Source organism: Helianthus annuus, chromosome 13 (assembly GCF_002127325.2).
Source record: "Helianthus annuus cultivar XRQ/B chromosome 13, HanXRQr2.0-SUNRISE, whole genome shotgun sequence".
Lineage (NCBI taxonomy): Eukaryota > Viridiplantae > Streptophyta > Magnoliopsida > Asterales > Asteraceae > Helianthus > Helianthus annuus.
Genome location: NC_035445.2, coordinates 125,101,466 through 125,119,187, shown reverse-complemented (window position 1 = coordinate 125,119,187; position 17,722 = coordinate 125,101,466). Strand labels below are relative to the sequence as shown.

The following is a 17,722-nucleotide window of genomic DNA, read 5'->3' as shown; positions in this document are numbered from 1 at the left end:
CCGGCTATGGCTCCCACTTTTGGGTCCATCTGAAGCTTAGCCGTGCTTTTTAAACGACTAAAATTCAATGTCCGTTTAAAAAATGGTAATCTAGACTATTTTGGTAATCTTCCCGGTTAATAATCGCCTTCTATCATTATTTTACCATCTAAGTTATAGCTTTTCACGATTTTATCAAGTTGGAGTAAAATTACTAATTACTAGACTAAAATCGTAAAAAGCTATAACTTAGATGGCAAAAACTGCAAATTAAACAATATTTGAGGGATTTGTTTTGTAACTTAATCATGTATATATAAACCATAATCCACGTGAAAGAACAAAACCAGAGACCATATCTTATTATGGGCCTAGAGATCGGAAACAACAAGGCGGCTGCCGGAAATCCATATGAGACATCTCCATCACCATCACCATCACCATCATCACCGGAGTTCAGCCCGCACCACCGGTACCACCAGCTGCTCAAGCAAACTCCTAAAATGGTGATAATCTTTGCCGTGGTGGCACTTTCATGTTTGGTTGTTTACCACTCATCTGATACCTCTCCATTTTCCGGCGACTACTACTCTTTCGCCGCGGGTACATTCCTAGCTGATTCAGTAAGCATATGTAGTAATTCATTTAATTATTCTTTTTTTTTTATCATTTTTATTTGTCTTTGCACAATACTTTACTTTGATTGGGATCGGCGATAAAAAAAAAATACAGAAAATGAATAAGTATGGTTTGGAATTTGATTAATTAGTTGTGTTTTCTGGAAGTTAATGATATAATCAAATTAAGTAGAGGTTTATACGCAAGTGTAATTTAATTGTGCCTGACTGAGAATGGAAAGTATGCATGATTAAGTAACTATCTTAATTAGAAAATGAGATTAGGGTGTAAGGGGTGCTCACCTAAGAGGTGAGTCCCCTCTCTTACGCCCAACCAATCCTCGTGTGCCACGTCAACTCCCCTCTTAAACTCCCCTAACACCCTAAATTGATGGCGGCATTCCCCTCTTAGGTGAATTGGTTTTTTATTTAAAAAAAAAAGAAAAAAAAAAGAAAAGCATTGATTGGACGCCGCCTCCCTCTCTCCTCCCCCTCTCTTCGGCACCTCCCCACTGGTTTCCTCCCTCTCTCTAACTCACCGATTTAACGGCGCCACCCCACCTAAGCGGTGAAGGAGATCACCGCACCCGGTCACCGAGATCACCCCGACCACCCTTAATAAAACTTGTATGATTTGATTATAAATATTCTGTTTTTTGTTTTTTTGTTTTGTTATTTTCCTCATTTTTTGATCAAGTATTTTGGGATGCATCGAAGGAAGAGTGATTGTTGACTTCATTCCCATGTTTGGCGTGCCAACTATCAAGATTCATATGTGCTGTTTTGTGTGAATATATATATATATATATATATATATATATATATATATATATATATATAGCATTTATAGAGAAAAAACCTACTTAAGGTGGAAAATTTTCAAAAAACCTTATGTATCAAACTTTTTTTTTTACAAAAATTAGAGGATGTAATGTAACGTGCATATTTTCGAATATTTTGAAAAAAAAACGCCGAATAGTTATTTAGAAAAAGGTATAAATTTTATGTAACATCGGTCAAAAAATACATGTAACATACAAATATTGAACTTTTAAATAAAAAGTAGTCGGTGTTTTTTTTTTTTTGGTTCAAAATATGTATGTTATATTTTCTGTTTTTTTTTAAACAAAAGTTTGTTACATATAGTTTTACATTTGTGTCTCATCTTATCTAAAATATTCATAAGTATATTTCACCATGATGAAACACATTTTACCGTTATAATGAGGTGGTTTTTGAAACACATGATTTATGACTGAATTATTTATAACTTATCATTTCGGTTTTTGAAACACATTGGTTCGGCACCTACAACATGTGTTTATGATGTTGAGCATGCCAGGGCCATTGTTTCGGGCAAAAGAAGTTGGTGACCAAAAATATTAATTACCAGGTTGCAAGGGCCGTCTCCAATAAACTTCAAAATAATTTTGGGCCCGGGGCAAGTAGCAAAAAACGGACTCGTATACTGTAAAGTCAATAACTCAATTTTGTAAATAAAAGATAAATATATTTGAATTAGTATTGAAAATATAAGAATAAATGAAAAATGGGGCGATAAAATATAACCTTTTTAAAATATATTTAAAAAATTAAGATTATTCAAACTAGTGGATCAAACCTCCATGTTGCACCGAGTGGAAACTTTGTTAGTTTCAATATACTCGATATAGCAAACGGAAAAAGAAAACACAAAAACTATAGTCATAACATGTCCAAAACGTGTTCGTTTTATTAGTTTTTGTATAACAAAAGAAAAGGACAAACAAAAATGGTTTTATTAGTTTTAATAATAAAAAAGTAAATAATAAAAGTTTTCAGTTTTGAACTAAAAATGAAAACTTAAAATTGAATAGGAATAGGAATAAAAACGCCTAAAACAAAACAATATGAAAAAAGTAAAAAATGAATTGGGAAAAAAGAAAAAAAATGATAATTAAAGAGCCTAAGAAGGCTTTTGAAGGAATCGACCTTAAGGATATTAATGCAAACTCTTTTTTTTTTTTTTTGAATTTGTTAAATTAACGCAAACTATTTGAATTTGGGAAAGAAACCACCGGACCAAATACATTTTTATTTAACTATTCTGAAACAAAACATACACATGCATATACATATACATATATGAGGACATCTTATTTTTTGTTTTTTCGTCTCTCTCTTATCTAAATCTAAATCTAATCTAAATATTAATAAAAGACTACAAATAATGCCACATGTCATTCTCTTATTCAACCTCATAAATTTTATTTATATCTGTTTAATATATTTCTTTAATATTAATAAACAATATATAAGTATCACTTATCTTTATCTTTATCCTTATCTTTATTTTAATATTAATAATTTAATTAATAATATTATAAATATCTAAATCTAATATCTAATAAATTTTTAATATCACTTGAACTAATATGAAAATAATTAATTTATAAATATTATACTAAGCAAAGAATGATAATAATTTGAAACCATATTGTGTATTGTGCAGATAATAAATAAGTATTTAACCATTAGCTAGAGTTTACTCTAATATAATAGTGTATTTAAGTTTTACAAAAATAAAATTTTTAACTTTTTTGTAGGGTTTTTTTATTTTACTTTTTTGTAATTTATGGTGTTGTACTTCATGTATAGGGTTTTTTTTTTCATTTCTAACCCAAAACTTTTACTCTTTTGCAATTTAGACCATTTGTTTTTTACTTTTAACCTAAATTTTTCTATCGTTTACAATTTAACCCCAACTCCTTTTATTTTTCAGTTTTGGTCCACCATACTTTTTATCTTTCCCAATTTTTTCGTTTCGTTCTAAATTTTGTGAGTTAACGTACTGCAACGTGCGTGTAGGGTTCAACATTTTTTTTCGTGTATCTTCCCCGTTTGGCTCGTCACAACACATCACATCAGTATATTTCTTGTATGTTTTACGTTTCAGTTTAATTTCTTTGCAACGAGCGTGCATGATTAAAATATTTTATGTCTGCTTTTCGCTCACCTTTATTTTCTTTGTTTTTATTTATTTTGTTTTTATGAGCTTTTCCGATATTGGTGATCGCTGATAGTGGTATAGCATTGGTATGACTTGACACGGTTTTACGATAACCACTGCAACGCGGGGGCTTAATACTAGTTTTTAATAATGGATACATAATTTTTTAATTATTTATAGTTATTATATAATTAACCAAATAATTCTAATATAAAATTAATTATGAACTTCCAAATAAACTTATTTTTCATATTTAAAAGCTTCTATTGAAGTATTAAAAAAATCAATAATTTTAAAATTGTGTTGGTTATAATTAAGTTAATAAAATATACAATTGTCACATCAAAAATTGATTTCTTAAACATATTTTGATGATTGTATGTGTTATGAGATTACTTTATATTTTATTTAGCATATGCAAACTTAGGTTTTTAAAGACAAAACTTATTTTTATAAATAAGTATATAAAATTATATTTATTCAATTTGTGTAATACATGAGATCTAACCTAGTATGTGTGTGTATATATATATAATTATTGTTGAAAACAAAGTTATTGCTTTGTACAATTTTTTTTTTTTTTGTTAATAAAAAGATTTGAAAAAAAATGCAATTTGCACGGTCCCCAAATATATATTTTTTTAAATATATATTAAATTGTTTTTTACTAATCACATGTAACATGTGCCAATAGGTAATATTCATGGTTGAGAACATAAATTATTTATTACTATACCATTGTACCTGTCTTGTTCATTATATAATTTAACTAGGTTATAACCCCGTGTATTACACGGGTTGAATAAATAAAATGTTTATTTATATATAAAAATAATAAAACAAAATATCTTCAAAAAGCTCATTTATTGCACGGGTTGAATAAATATAATTTTATTTATTAAATAATAAAAAGTTATATCTACAAGAACAATATTGTACGGGTTGAAAAAATATAATTTTATTTATTAAATAATAAAAAGTTATATCTATAAGAACAATATTGTACGGGTTGAATAAATGTAATTTTATATACCAAATAAAAAAATAATATATTTAAAAACACGTGTATTACACGGGTTGAATAAATAAATTTTATATACTAAATAATAAAACAATATATCTTCAAAAACCCCATTTATTGCACGGGTTGAATAAATGTAATTTTATATACCAAATAATAAAAATTTTACATCTTTAAAAATATGTGTATTACACGGTTTGAATAAATGTAATTTTCTGTACTAAATAATATATATATATATATATATATATATATATATATATATATATATATATATATCCTTAAAAAACCCTGTGTATTGTACGAATTGAATAAATCTAATTTTATACATCAAATAATAAAATGTTATATCTTAAAAAACCTCATGTATTACATAGGTCGAGTAAATATAATTTTGTATAATGAAAATAAAAATATTTAATATATTAACACAAAGTTTGGTTTTCGTGATAAAAATAGATTATTCTAATTCGAATAAATAATATTATAAATGAGAAGAAGATTAAACTAAATAATAATTATCTATAAGATATTAAACTAAATAATATTTAGTAGGAGGATTATCTATAATTAATTAGAAGAGATTAAACTAAAATAATAATTTTCTATAAGAGATGCTATAATATAATGACAAGTGTCCCAAAGTGGTTTTCTTTTATTATATAGTAAAGATATTTTATGTATCATACTGGCTGTTTAAAAGTTTTAATATTGAAAAGTATGATCACATCGTGTAAAATTTTAGATTTAATGTGTCACGTCATTTTATATGCATTGCATCACACACTTTGAGGTTAAGTATGAAAATGCTGAATTTGCATGGATCTACACCTCTATGAAAACATACCACCTAAAATAAAGACGTGTCTAAAATCAAAATCTACCCTCTCTTTGTAAGTTATAACCACTCAAACTTAGATCTTCATTATACATGTTACACAACACACGTATACTACAAGAGAAACCCATTATTTCTCACACCAAATACACGTTTAAACCTCTCAAAAAAACACCAAGTTAATCCGAAGGTTAATTTGTGGATATAAACTCGTCTAAATAAAGTTAATATTCTTTCTTACTCGATAATCTGCTGTTGGATCCTGTAAAACAACATAGCACCGTGAAGCTCGTTACAAGGAGGAGAATTCGGGGGCGGGGGTTCTCCTTGTAATCACCCTCCAGTGTGAGAATAAAAACTTGTTTTGAGAATAATAAGTGTGTGTATTAAGTGAGAGAGCAAAAGAGCGATCCGTAATCTTGGAGACCAAGTCATCTATTTATAGCCGAAGATAATGACGAAGGAGGTGGACTGATGGACCTTGGGCACGACGTCGACATCAAGGAATATCCTGTTTATCTATTTAAAAAATAACGTTAGTGTTTGCAGGCGAAAAAAAGGTGGCACACCTTGAATGGTTCCACATGGCCTGGCAGTTGTCATTTTTGCCGGGTCTGTTATCAGCGGTTAAATGGAGATCATGTAGCAGTGGTCGGGGCGCGATGATTGGTGACACGTCAGTGTCCTTGTGTACTTCTTGTCTTCTGCACTATCGTTCATCATAAGACATTGCTGGACACAGCCTGTCAAGCACCTATTGACCACATGCTCCGATGTTCGTACTATTTGTATTATGCCCTAGTTGGCATGCACGGACTCGTGTTGATGAGGCTTGCGCCACATGCTTGCGCTAATCTATTAAAATTAACTAAGTGTCAGATACAACTGATTTTGTATGGTTCCATGCGCACGACCCTTGCATGGCGTTACGCTTGTTGACGCAGGATTTAAAACCATACCTATTCAGACACCAAAAAATAAAGGAACATACATAGTGGGTGTTTTATTATTTATTTGTGAAAAGAGTAGAATAATTATTTTATCTTATTTTTACAGATTTTTTATTTTAATACATTTAAAATTAAAATTAAAATATACAAAATAAAATAATAAGTTAAATTCCATTTTAGTCCCTATGGTTTACGCCATTCTGTCAGTTTAGCTTAAAGGTTTTATTTTTCGCCTATGGGTCTAAAAAGGTTTCACTGTTGCCATTTTAGTCCACTGGGTTAACTTCATCCATTATTTCTGTTAACGAGAAAGGCGATTCGGTCATTTTATATGGCCAAATTGCCTTTCTAGTTAACATAATTACATATAAAATGACCGAATCGCTCTTCTGGCTAACAGAAAAAATATATGAAGTTAACACTGTAGACTAAAATGACAATAATGAAACCTTTTTGGACCCACAAGAGAAAAATAAAACATTTCGAAAATGACCCAAACCACAATGCCTAAAATAGCATTTAACTCTAAAATAATTTAAGCCGGTTACTGAGCCGATTTCAACTCGAGCTACGATGCAAGCCATGAACTTTTTCAACACCCTTACATCCAATAAATTCCTCAATTGAAATTTTATTTAAAAAAAAGAAAAAACAATACTTTTTAATTCTAATCCTTGTTTCCATTTTTATTTAACAGGATATTGATCTCGATGAGTTGAAATTCATATTAAAAAATGCTACAATGAGCAATAACACAGTTATCATCACAACTCTGAATGATGCATGGGCTGAACCGAACTCTATGTTCGATCTGCTTTTGGAGAGCTTTCATATCGGAAATCAAACAAAGAAGTTTTTGAAACACCTAGTTGTTGTAACTTTGGACCAAAAGGCGTATGCTCGTTGCTTGACGTTACATCCGCATTGTTACAATCTTAGCACTCGTGGAACGGATTTCTCCGAAGAGGCATATTATATGACACAAGATTATTTGAAGATGATGTGGAGAAGAATTGATTTTCTACGAAACGTTCTTGATTTAGGGTATAACTTCGTTTTCACGGTATTTGCTTCTTACTCTTTTATATTTCATGCAATTTAGTAAATAACTATGTTTTGTAACGGAAGTTACACAAGAGTAAATTACAAAAAAATCGTCCTTTATGTATGTCACTTATTGCAAACTGTGTCCTTTATCTTTAATAATTAGAGAAAACGTACTCGATGTTTGCAAACCCTTGCAAGTTATGTCTTTTAGCACTAACTCATTTAATTTTTTGTGGTTAAATCTGACCAAATGGACCCCACATGAGGGTATTTTGGTCATTTTACTCTCATGTGAGGTCCATTTGGTCATAAATAACCACAAAAATACCGTCATATGGGGTCCATTTGAACAGATTTAACCACAAAAATTAACTGAATTAGAGCTAAAGGACATAACTTGCAAGGGTTTGCAAACATCGAGTACGTTTTCTATAATTATTGAAGATAAAGGACACAGTTTGCAATAAGTGACATACATAAATGACGATTTTTATAATTAACTCGTCACATAATTTCAAATTTGACCACCCTCTTTAGGTTGGACTAACCTAACTCGTTTCCTATATATATGTATCCATGTAGGATGCTGACATAATGTGGTTTAGAGACCCATTTCCAAAGTTTTATATGGAGGCTGATTTCCAAATTGCCAGTGATTATTTTAATGGTAACCCATTAGACTTAAAAAACAAACCAAATGGAGGTTTTAATTATGTAAAATCAAATAACAAAACCATTCAATTTTATAAATTTTGGTATAACTCAAGGCTAATTTATCCACGCCTACATGATCAAGATGTGTTCAACAAAATCAAGTTTAGTCCTTTTATAAAAGATGTTGGATTACGAATTCGGTTCCTGGATACCGGTTACTTTGGAGGGTTTTGTCAGCCAAGCAAAGATCTCAACAAAGTATGCACAATGCATGCCAATTGTTGTGTTGGCTTGGAGAACAAGGTTCATGATCTTGGAATCATGCTCGATGACTGGCGAAAATATAAAAGTTCGCTTGTGAATCGTACGTCGACACATGAGTATGCAGGTTCATGGACAGTTCCTCAACTTTGCAGGTATTTTTTTCGTATGTTTAAGTTGTTTTAGTCCTATAAATACATGTATGTGCGTGTCCGTATGAGAAATGACAACTTAAAACTCCACACTTTAGAGACTAGAAAATTGTCTAATGTTTAAGATATTTGTAAAGACACAACTGTTTACAACGGACAATTCTTACCATCGAAATCCGTTGCTAGTCGTGCGAAAAACTTGTGACATAAATATAGATCCTACGTTAACATTGCGATGGATTTGCGACAGATGGTATCCCAAAGCATGGGTAAAGTTTTGCCAAAATAGGGGTGGACATTTTGTACTTGTTAGTTGTAAATAGTTGAAGGGCCTAGTTGTTAACTAGAGGTCCCTACATACAATTCTAGGTGTCCTTGCATGCAATTCTAGGTGTTCTTGCATGCAATTCTAGGTATACCCTTATGTAAATAGTTATTTCTTTTTGATCCCTCTTTCTCCCTATATATAGAGGGCTCATCATCTTGTAATATATATACTTCTCATTAATATAAGTTCAGATTTCCTTTCCATTTCATACCTGTCTCTTTTACATGGTATCAGAGCTAAAGGTTTCTTAGCTCACGAGTGTCTTTCGGGTGACCATTTCCGGTCACCACCAGTCCCGTATAACCTTCTACTCCTTAAACCCATTCTAGATCTGCCCAAACACACACACCACTCCAGTCCACTTCAGATCTGCTCAAACACCCAAAAACCGTACCACGAACCACCGCCACACGCGCTCCCACGCGCCACCACTCTCCGTCGTCTGTCCTCCACGCGCCGGCGCATGAAGGCGCGTGGCTCCGCCACCAGTCGTCGTCTTCTTTTCAGTGCAGTCGGAATTCCTTCCCCGTCAGTTCCGTCCGGTTAGTTTTTCAATCCAAGCATTTTTTGTTTTCTGCCTTGGTTCACGTGCTCGAGTTTCAGTTCGTTTTTTGGGTTAAACAACTTTTCAAATGGGAGACGAGCGAACTCACACCATTGCATGCACCAAGGAGGAGTATGATTTGCTTCAACGGTTCCTTGCTTTTTGGTCATCGGGTCCTCAAACCAACTCAGTACAACCAGGTACGTTTTCTGGCTTTGACTTATCCTGGATTATTGATTCTGGAGCTACTCATCACATGACTGCGAATCAAGGAATTCTCACTAGCCTTCATAATACCTCTTACCCACCGGTTAAACTTGCAAATGGTTCCTCGTGCCCCGTACGCAGCATTGGATCCATTCAGAACCCAGATAGCCTAAACATGTCTTCTGTTCTTCTTGTTCCTAACTTCCCTGCCAGTCTTTTATCTGTTAGTCAGATTACTAAACGAAATAATTGTTCTGTTACCTTTTATCCTACTCATTGTACCTTTAATGAACTAGGTACTAAGCGAGTAATTGGTACCGGCCTCGAATCAGGAGGTCTCTATCGAATGTCTTCATTGTCGCATCCCAAAGCACACATCTGTGAGTCTAGTATCTTTGAAACTCATTGTCGGTTAGGCCATCCCTCAGCAGCCGTCCTACGACAAATGAGACCTGGCATCTCTATTCCCGATAACTTCCATTGTGAGTCATGTCAGCTCGGTAAACATACTCGACGTCCTTATCCCCCAAAATCGTCAAGCCGAACCATTTCCATATTTGAACTTGTCCATTCAGATGTATGGGGTCCATGTCCAGTTAAGACTACATTGGGCTTTCAATACTTTGTTACTTTCATTGATGATTATTCTCGTGAATTCCATGCATATGTCAAGACCCAGTTCAAAACATCCATCCAAACCTTACGCACCGATAATGCTAAAGTATATATGTCCACCGATTTCTCTACATATCTCAAATCACAAGGTATTATTCACGAGACTTCTTGCGCATATACATCTCAACAGAATGGTGTTGCTGAACGCAAGAACCGCCATATGTTGGATGTTACTCGCAAACTCATGATTCATTCTCATGTTCCTCGTCAATTTTGGGGTGATGTTGTTCTTACTGCGGCTTATCTGATTAATCGTATGCCATCGTCTGTTCTTCATGGTCAAACCTCGTTCTCCGTTTTATTTCCTAGAGGAACTCCGTTTCCTCTTGAGCCTCAAATTTTTGGATGTGTAGCTTATGTCCATGATCATCGTCCCGGAGTCCCTAAAATCGACCCTCGAGCCATTCGTTGTATCTTTGTGGGTTACTCACGTGTCCAGAAAGGTTATCGGTGTTATAGTCCTTCTCTTCGTCGATATTTTACCAGTGCTGACGTCACCTTTGATCAGTTATGCCCTTTCTTTCCAGAATCTTCCATTCCAGTTTCTGACTTGTTTCCTGATCCTGTTATACTTGAGTCTCACATCATTCCTACCTTTCATGTGTCATCTATTCCCTCTACCCCTTCGGTCTCAGACACCACAGTTCCAGCTCCTATAGCTTCGGGCCTTCCGACAGATCCTCCGCCATTACTCTACACATATTCTCGACGAGGTAAGGATCAGACCTCAGCGACCCTTGATCCCCAGCCTACCCATGCCTCTGGTACGTCCTCAGCTCCGCCTGCCATGACCAAACCTGACACACCCTTTCAAGATACTACCTCAGGTACCCCTGCTTATGACCCTCCGGATGCACCATATCCCGATATACCCATTGCCTTCCGTAAGGAACCTAGACGTTCCACTCGTTATCCATTCAGAATTATATTGCCTACACTCATCTCTCTACTGAGTCACATGCCTTTACCACTTCCCTGGATTCCTACCCGATTCCCAAGAATGTGATGACAACTCTGGCTCATCCAGGATGGCGTCAAGCCATGGAAGACGAGATTGGGGCCTTACGGGCCAATCAGACTTGGGATCTTGAACCACTTCCTCCTGGTAAGCGTGTTGTTGGTTGTCGTTGGGTTTTCACTGTAAAACTTAACCCTGATGGTTCGTTACATCGTCTGAAAGCTCGTCTGGTAGCTAAAGGTTATTCTCAAGCTTATGGTATTGATTATGACGAGACTTTCTCCCCGGTTGCCAAGATGCCCTCTGTGCGTATTTGTATTGCTCTTGCTGCCATTCATCATTGCCCGCTCCACCAGCTTGATGTCAAGAACGCCTTTCTCAATGGTGTTCTTGAGGAAGAGGTTTATATGGAGCAGCCACCTGGGTTCATTGTTGAGGAGGAGGCCTCAAAAGTATGCAGACTACACCGTTCCCTATATGGTCTCAAACAGTCTCCAAGGGCATGGTTTAGTCGGTTCTCTAGTGTTATGGGAGAGTTTGGGATGGTTCGTAGTGCATATGATCACTCTGTATTCTTCAGACATCATCAGGGACGAAGGATCATCTTAGTTGTCTATGTAGATGATATCATAGTCACATGGGATGATGAAGATGGGATTACCAAGCTCAAACAGTTCCTTCAGTCTCAGTTTCAGATTAGTGACTTAGGTCGGCTACGGTACTTCCTTGGCATAGAAGTATCTCGTTCCCCACAAGGAATACTTCTCTGTCAACGAAAGTATGTCCTTGATATGCTAACTGAGCGTGGCTTACTGGGTTGCAAACCGATTGACAGTCATATGCTTCCTACAAGAAAGCTCCTTCCAGAGGATGGAAGTCCAATGAAAGATCCTGAGCGATACAGACGACTGGTCGGAAAACTTAACTACTTAACTGTCACCCGGCCAAATATCTCCTTTGTCGCCAGTGTCCTAAGTCAATTCATGGCCACTCCATACACAGGACACTGGGATGCTGCTCTCCGTGTCTTAAGATATCTCAAGAGCACACCAGGCCTAGAGATCTTATATTCCGATCAGGGTCATTGTCGTGTGGGTGCTTTCACAGAAGATGGAGATGGACGTATATCTGGAGTCTCAGACGCAGATTGGGCAGGCTATCTTCTTTCCCGTCGATCCACCACTGGGTACCGTGTTTTCGTTGGAGGAAATCTTGTTTCCTGGAAGAGTAAGAAACAACACACCGTATCTAGATCAAGTGCCGAATCAGAGTACAGAACTATGGCAGATGTTACATCAGAGATGATATGGGTTCGTCGTCTTCTCAGAGAACTTGGGGTTATCTCTGAAGACTTGATGCGATTATACTGTGATAATTAATCAGCTATACATATAGCCAAAAATCAAGTATTCCATGAGAGAACTAAACACACTGAGGTTGATTGTCACCTAATCAGAGATCGGATGGTCGGTACTCAAAAGGATCCTCCATCAATTCAGCCAATCCATGTTAAGACGGAGCAGATATCTTCACAAAACCACTCTGAAAGGCACAAATAGATTTCATATGTAACAAGTTGGGAATGATTAACATCTATGCTCCAACTTGAGGAGGAGTGTTAGTTGTAAATAGTTGAAGGGCCTAGTTCTTAACTAGAGGTCCCTACATACAATTCTAGGTGTCGTTGCATGCAATTCTATGTGTCCTTGCATGCAATTATAGGTTTACCCTTATGTAAATAGTTATTTCTTTTTGGTCCCTCTTTCTCCCTATATATAGAGGGCTCATTATCTTGTAATATATATACTTCTCATTAATATAAGTTCAGATTTCCTTTCCATTTCATACATGTCTCTTTTACAGTACTTAAAAACTAGACGAATCCAAAAAAGTTTGCCTAGTGTTTAAAGTTTGCCCCTGTTTTGAAAAAAAAAAAAAAAGCCTTTTGTTGACTTGCCTATTTTCATATTATAAATTATTAACATTTTGGTTCTTTGTGGACTTATACTCAAAGTATAGGGAGTTTTTCAAAAAGAATTGACTTTTTTTACTTCTAGCCAATAGTAGGTTTTATTTTTTGCATTTAATTTCTTTTCAATTTGTCTCTACATATTTATAGGCATTTAATCATTTATCATCCTTTATATCATAAAAATCATAATCTAAACCGTTGTTAGTAATTAATGATATTTTAACATTATTTGTCAAATCAAACTATTGAAAACTAAATTAAACCAAACAGAACTCTTACTAACGGTTTGATTTTACAAATATGCTTATTGGGCTTTTATAACAAAAACATATAAAATACAATTAAATTAAATAAGTTGTATAACAAAAGGATTAGATAGAATGTTGTATTTCTTATCAGATGTTAGGGGTGACTTGAACTCGTTTATATATTATTAATTTGAAACATTTGTGTGCATGTTTAGTTGTAAGTTGTGTTTAAATACTTGTATCTTAATCAAATATAGGTTGTAAGTTATGTTTAAGTGTTTTTACCTTAGTCAAATAATAATAGTTTCATTACCTTACCAAATTCAATATGTTTTGTATGCATGTATGGTTGTAAATTGTGCTTAAGTGGTTGTACCCTAATCAAATAATGGTTTCATTATCTTACCATATTCAATCGATTTGGTCCATTCAAAGTTGTGTTGTTTTATTTGTAAACTATTATTATTTTTAATTTTAATAATATAATTAATTTAGCCAAAATCTTGTATAAATATAATTTGTAACATATTGATGCAATGGTTGTTGTAATGTATGTATTATGGTTTGTATAGTGGTAATGATATATATTATATATAGATTACGATTAATCTGTCAAACGGGAAAAAATAGACGCGGGTTCATCGTAAAGCGCGAGTCCTATATCAACTTAGTTATTTTATTCTATGTTTTACGTTTCGGTTTAATTTCTTCGCATTAACACCGCAACTTTAGTGTCGGTGGTCGCTGAAAATAGTGTGACATTAGTGTTCGTCCCCGCCGCAACGCGAGGGGTGCTTAATACTAGTTATAGTGATTTTCATAAGATATAAAGCTTTTAAACTCTGTTATGTTTATTATAACATGTTTAAAATTGTGGGCCTTTTAGAAATATTTATACATGTTTGTATGTATGGAAATATAATTTTTTTATTTAACACTATTTTTACTAAGCATGTATTATACGGACCTGCATGACGTACATTTTTTTTTGTGACAACAATATTATTGGTAAAATGTTTGATTGTCACGTACCAGGGGTTCTTTCCATCGTCGTCGTGTCACAAAGAAGAAAGATGATCGAGGAAGGAAGAGTTGGTTGTCTCGTACATTTTTCAGCATTAACCCACATACCCCATTTTGGTGAAGATTTTGGATGCAAAATGAGTTTGATTATTATATCAGAAATTGACAGAAGTTGTTACAATCAAGAAGAACTGAAACTGCTGATAAGAGTTGAAGTGGATTTCTTATGGCCTGAGATTTTGTTGTAGAAATTTTTATCTTAATTATAGTCCAACTTTTGGCCCCAACAAGCGGCTTTGATGATTAAGAGGGTTTTTGGGATCGAGTTTTGAAAATAGATTATGCGTTTTGAATAATCAGAATCAGATAATTAACTATAACAAAACGTGATTTTAAAAGATAGTGTTTGGATTTGATTATGTTGCTTGATATCACAATAATAAGATAATCAACTATTTGAGTGTTTGGCAAATATATATTTAAAAAATAAACAAGTGAAAATCCTTTTCTAAACGCAAATAATCAATTTTTGGAAAACTGCGTTTTGTTGCAGTAGGGGGGGGGACTGCTTTTGGAAAACTGCGTTTTGTAACTTTCTAAACGCAAATAATCATTTTTTAATTTTTTTTACCCAAACACTCAGAACTGATTATTTACGATTTCAAAACTCAATAATCTAAAAATCTCCTTCATAACTCAACCCCAAACACCCTCTAAGTGATAGTGAAAAATATCTACTTAATTATTTTTAGAATTAATTAGGGTGGTAGTAGTGGTCATCATATTCCATCATTCATGAGAGTGTCACACTCAATCACCATTTAATATCTCGTTACATCTCACTTTACTCATCACATTCCATCACTTATTTTTTATTTTTTAATAATTTTAATTAAAACAAAATATGAAAGACAAATAAATAAAAATTGCATGAAAATTTAAAAAAGTACAATAAAAATAAAACTTTATAACAAACAACCTAAAAAAAGGTTGAAAAAAAAACAAATTCAAGGAAATAAAAAACAATCTAAAAGTTATTGGGCCAATTATATTTCGCACAAATTTCTCGTTTGTATTCTACGAGAATCATCCAATACGGTTCTTGAGCGTTTCAAGTGTTTCATGTATTGTTCTCTTTTTAACTTTGTATCCGCTAACAACTTGCGCCGTTCTTTATTCTCCTCCATGTCCAACATTTTTGCTGACGTGAATTCGTTCATGGATTCCACCCAACCTTCTTTCTCTTTGCTTAACAACCCGGCACTTTTCCTTTGTTGCGGCCTTGTTGGTGTTGTGTCGTAATTTCCTGACTCTGACGTTTTGGATCTTTTTTGAGAATGTCCACGAGTACCTGTTGGGACGTCGAGATCAATCAACGAAATGAGTACCTATTTATCATGATTCCTCACAATTTTCCAAACTGACAAATGAATAAATCTGGTTTTCTTCGGCTAGAGTCTTGAGTACCTGCTTAGGGCTCACTGAATAAATCTGGTTAATTGCGAAGCTAATATATCTAAAAAATACAATAAATAATAAGGTAAAAAAATAAAGTTATATATTTTATATTTTATAAATAAAAATGTAACAAAATGATATACCTTTTGTATATAGCACGCATTGAATTGACTTATTTTTATTTAAATCCATCCATTTGCATGTCATTTGATCTATGCCCCGAGTAGTGGCACCGTGTAGTTTTCCAAAATGTGCAATAATTCGTTTCAAAATGCGCTCTTTTGTTATTGATTCCGGACCCTTTTGTCCTCAGAAATATTTAAGCAAGCCTTCACCAAGGCAACCTCTTCCTCTCCCGTCCAAGGTACACGCCCCCCGGTCGTTTCATATTTATTGCCCCGTCCTCCACAAGAACTTTCACTTGTACTTCTTCCTCCTCTTGTTCTTCATCTTCATCGGCTTGGTTCTTCTTCTTCTTCTTCGTAGTCTTCGTCCAAATCGGGATCACGAACCGGGTTACGAAACGGATTGCTTTGGTAGTGGGAGGAGGCCCGCGATACACAAAACGGTCAACCATTTGGTCGTCCATCGTGTTTTGGTCGAGTGATAAAGTAAAATGACCGCTTGCGAATTGGGTTGGCATGTTGGGGGTGTGAGAAGTGTTGTGGATAAAGTGGATACGATTGGGTGGGTATCCGTTTGTTTTGTAAACGATAACTATCCGGTTCGCCTAGATTAGCACGAACCTTCAGCCTAAAATTTTCTTTGTAACGGACATTTTTTTGCTTGAGCCTTCCATCGAGTTTTTTGGTTGAAAATTGAGTGTTTTAGTATGTATTTGTTAGATATGAAGTGTGTATAAAATGCGTAAAGGTTGGATGTATTTAATAGATTATATATAGAATGTGTATATTATATTGTTGATACATATCTCTCCACCAAATTAGGAGAGATCAATCTTGTATAAATATTATTGATTTAATGGAAAGAAATCACTTTTCAATTCTATCATCGTATCAAACCATTAACCTTAATCCTAGCCGATCCTTTATTCACGCCATACTCATCTTCCTGTTGCACACCTTCTGTTTCTGCTTCCTCTCCATCTCCGCAAACATGTCTTCATCTCTACACCCAGGAGTCACCATTTCAAACATTAAACAACTCATCCCTATCACCCTTGACATTGAAAACGAACACTATACCGCATGGTTGGAGTTATTCAAGATCCATTGCAAGTCGTGTGATGTCCATGATCACCTCATACCGAAAGCTTCTCCTCCAGCCTCTTTCGATAAAAATAAAGAAAAAGTTGCCGCCACTCCCTCGTGGGAATGCCTCGACTCCATTGTTTTACAATGGATATACGAGACGATCTCCACAAATCTTCTACATACGATCCTAAAACCTAACACAAACACTCACACTGCCTGGACAGCCCTTGCTAATATTTTCCAAGATAATAAAGCCACTCGTACGATCGACTCGACTTGCAGAATAAGTTTTCTAATACCCTTCTCGACAGTTTTCCTCCATGACTGCATGCTGGCAGGCGTTATAAGTTATATACGACCAACTAAAATATGGTGGATCGCCGATAACCGAAGAACAATTGGTCCTTCAGCTTCTTTGGGACTAAACGAGTAGTACGAGAGCACCGAAACTATTATCCAGCAAACGAGCCCCTTACCTAACTTGTATGAGACCCGTTCCAGGCTCTATATGGCGGAAACAAGGAAAGCGAATCAGGTTCACAACGCAGCACAAGCCGCTAGTACGGCTCTTACCGCCTCCACTGATA

General features: G+C 34.6%; 1 protein-coding gene across 1 annotated transcript; it reads left to right on the top strand.

Moving 5' to 3' along the window:
* The first annotated feature begins 343 nt into the window (after nucleotides 1–343).
* Nucleotides 344–9,383, top strand: LOC110901673 (uncharacterized protein At4g15970). Its single transcript, XM_035982348.1, has 5 exons — nucleotides 344–691; nucleotides 790–805; nucleotides 7,092–7,457; nucleotides 8,024–8,511; nucleotides 9,071–9,383. Exons 1-5 carry the CDS (start codon nucleotides 345–347, stop codon nucleotides 9,381–9,383), a joined length of 1,530 nt encoding a protein of 509 aa, XP_035838241.1. The 5' UTR covers nucleotide 344.
* The last annotated feature ends 8,339 nt before the right edge of the window (nucleotides 9,384–17,722 follow it).

What these genes read in the sequence shown, in the direction of transcription:
- LOC110901673 (XM_035982348.1), top strand. Translation starts at nt 345, where the DNA reads ATGGGCCTAGAGATCGGAAACAACAAGGCGGCTGCCGGAAATCCATAT. An exon ending in GGTATAACTTCGTTTTCACG is followed by an intron (nt 7,458 to 8,023) that starts GTATTTGCTTCT and finishes GTATCCATGTAG; the next exon opens with GATGCTGACATAATGTGGTT. An exon ending in ACAGTTCCTCAACTTTGCAG is followed by an intron (nt 8,512 to 9,070) that starts GTATTTTTTTCG and finishes ACATGGTATCAG; the next exon opens with AGCTAAAGGTTTCTTAGCTC.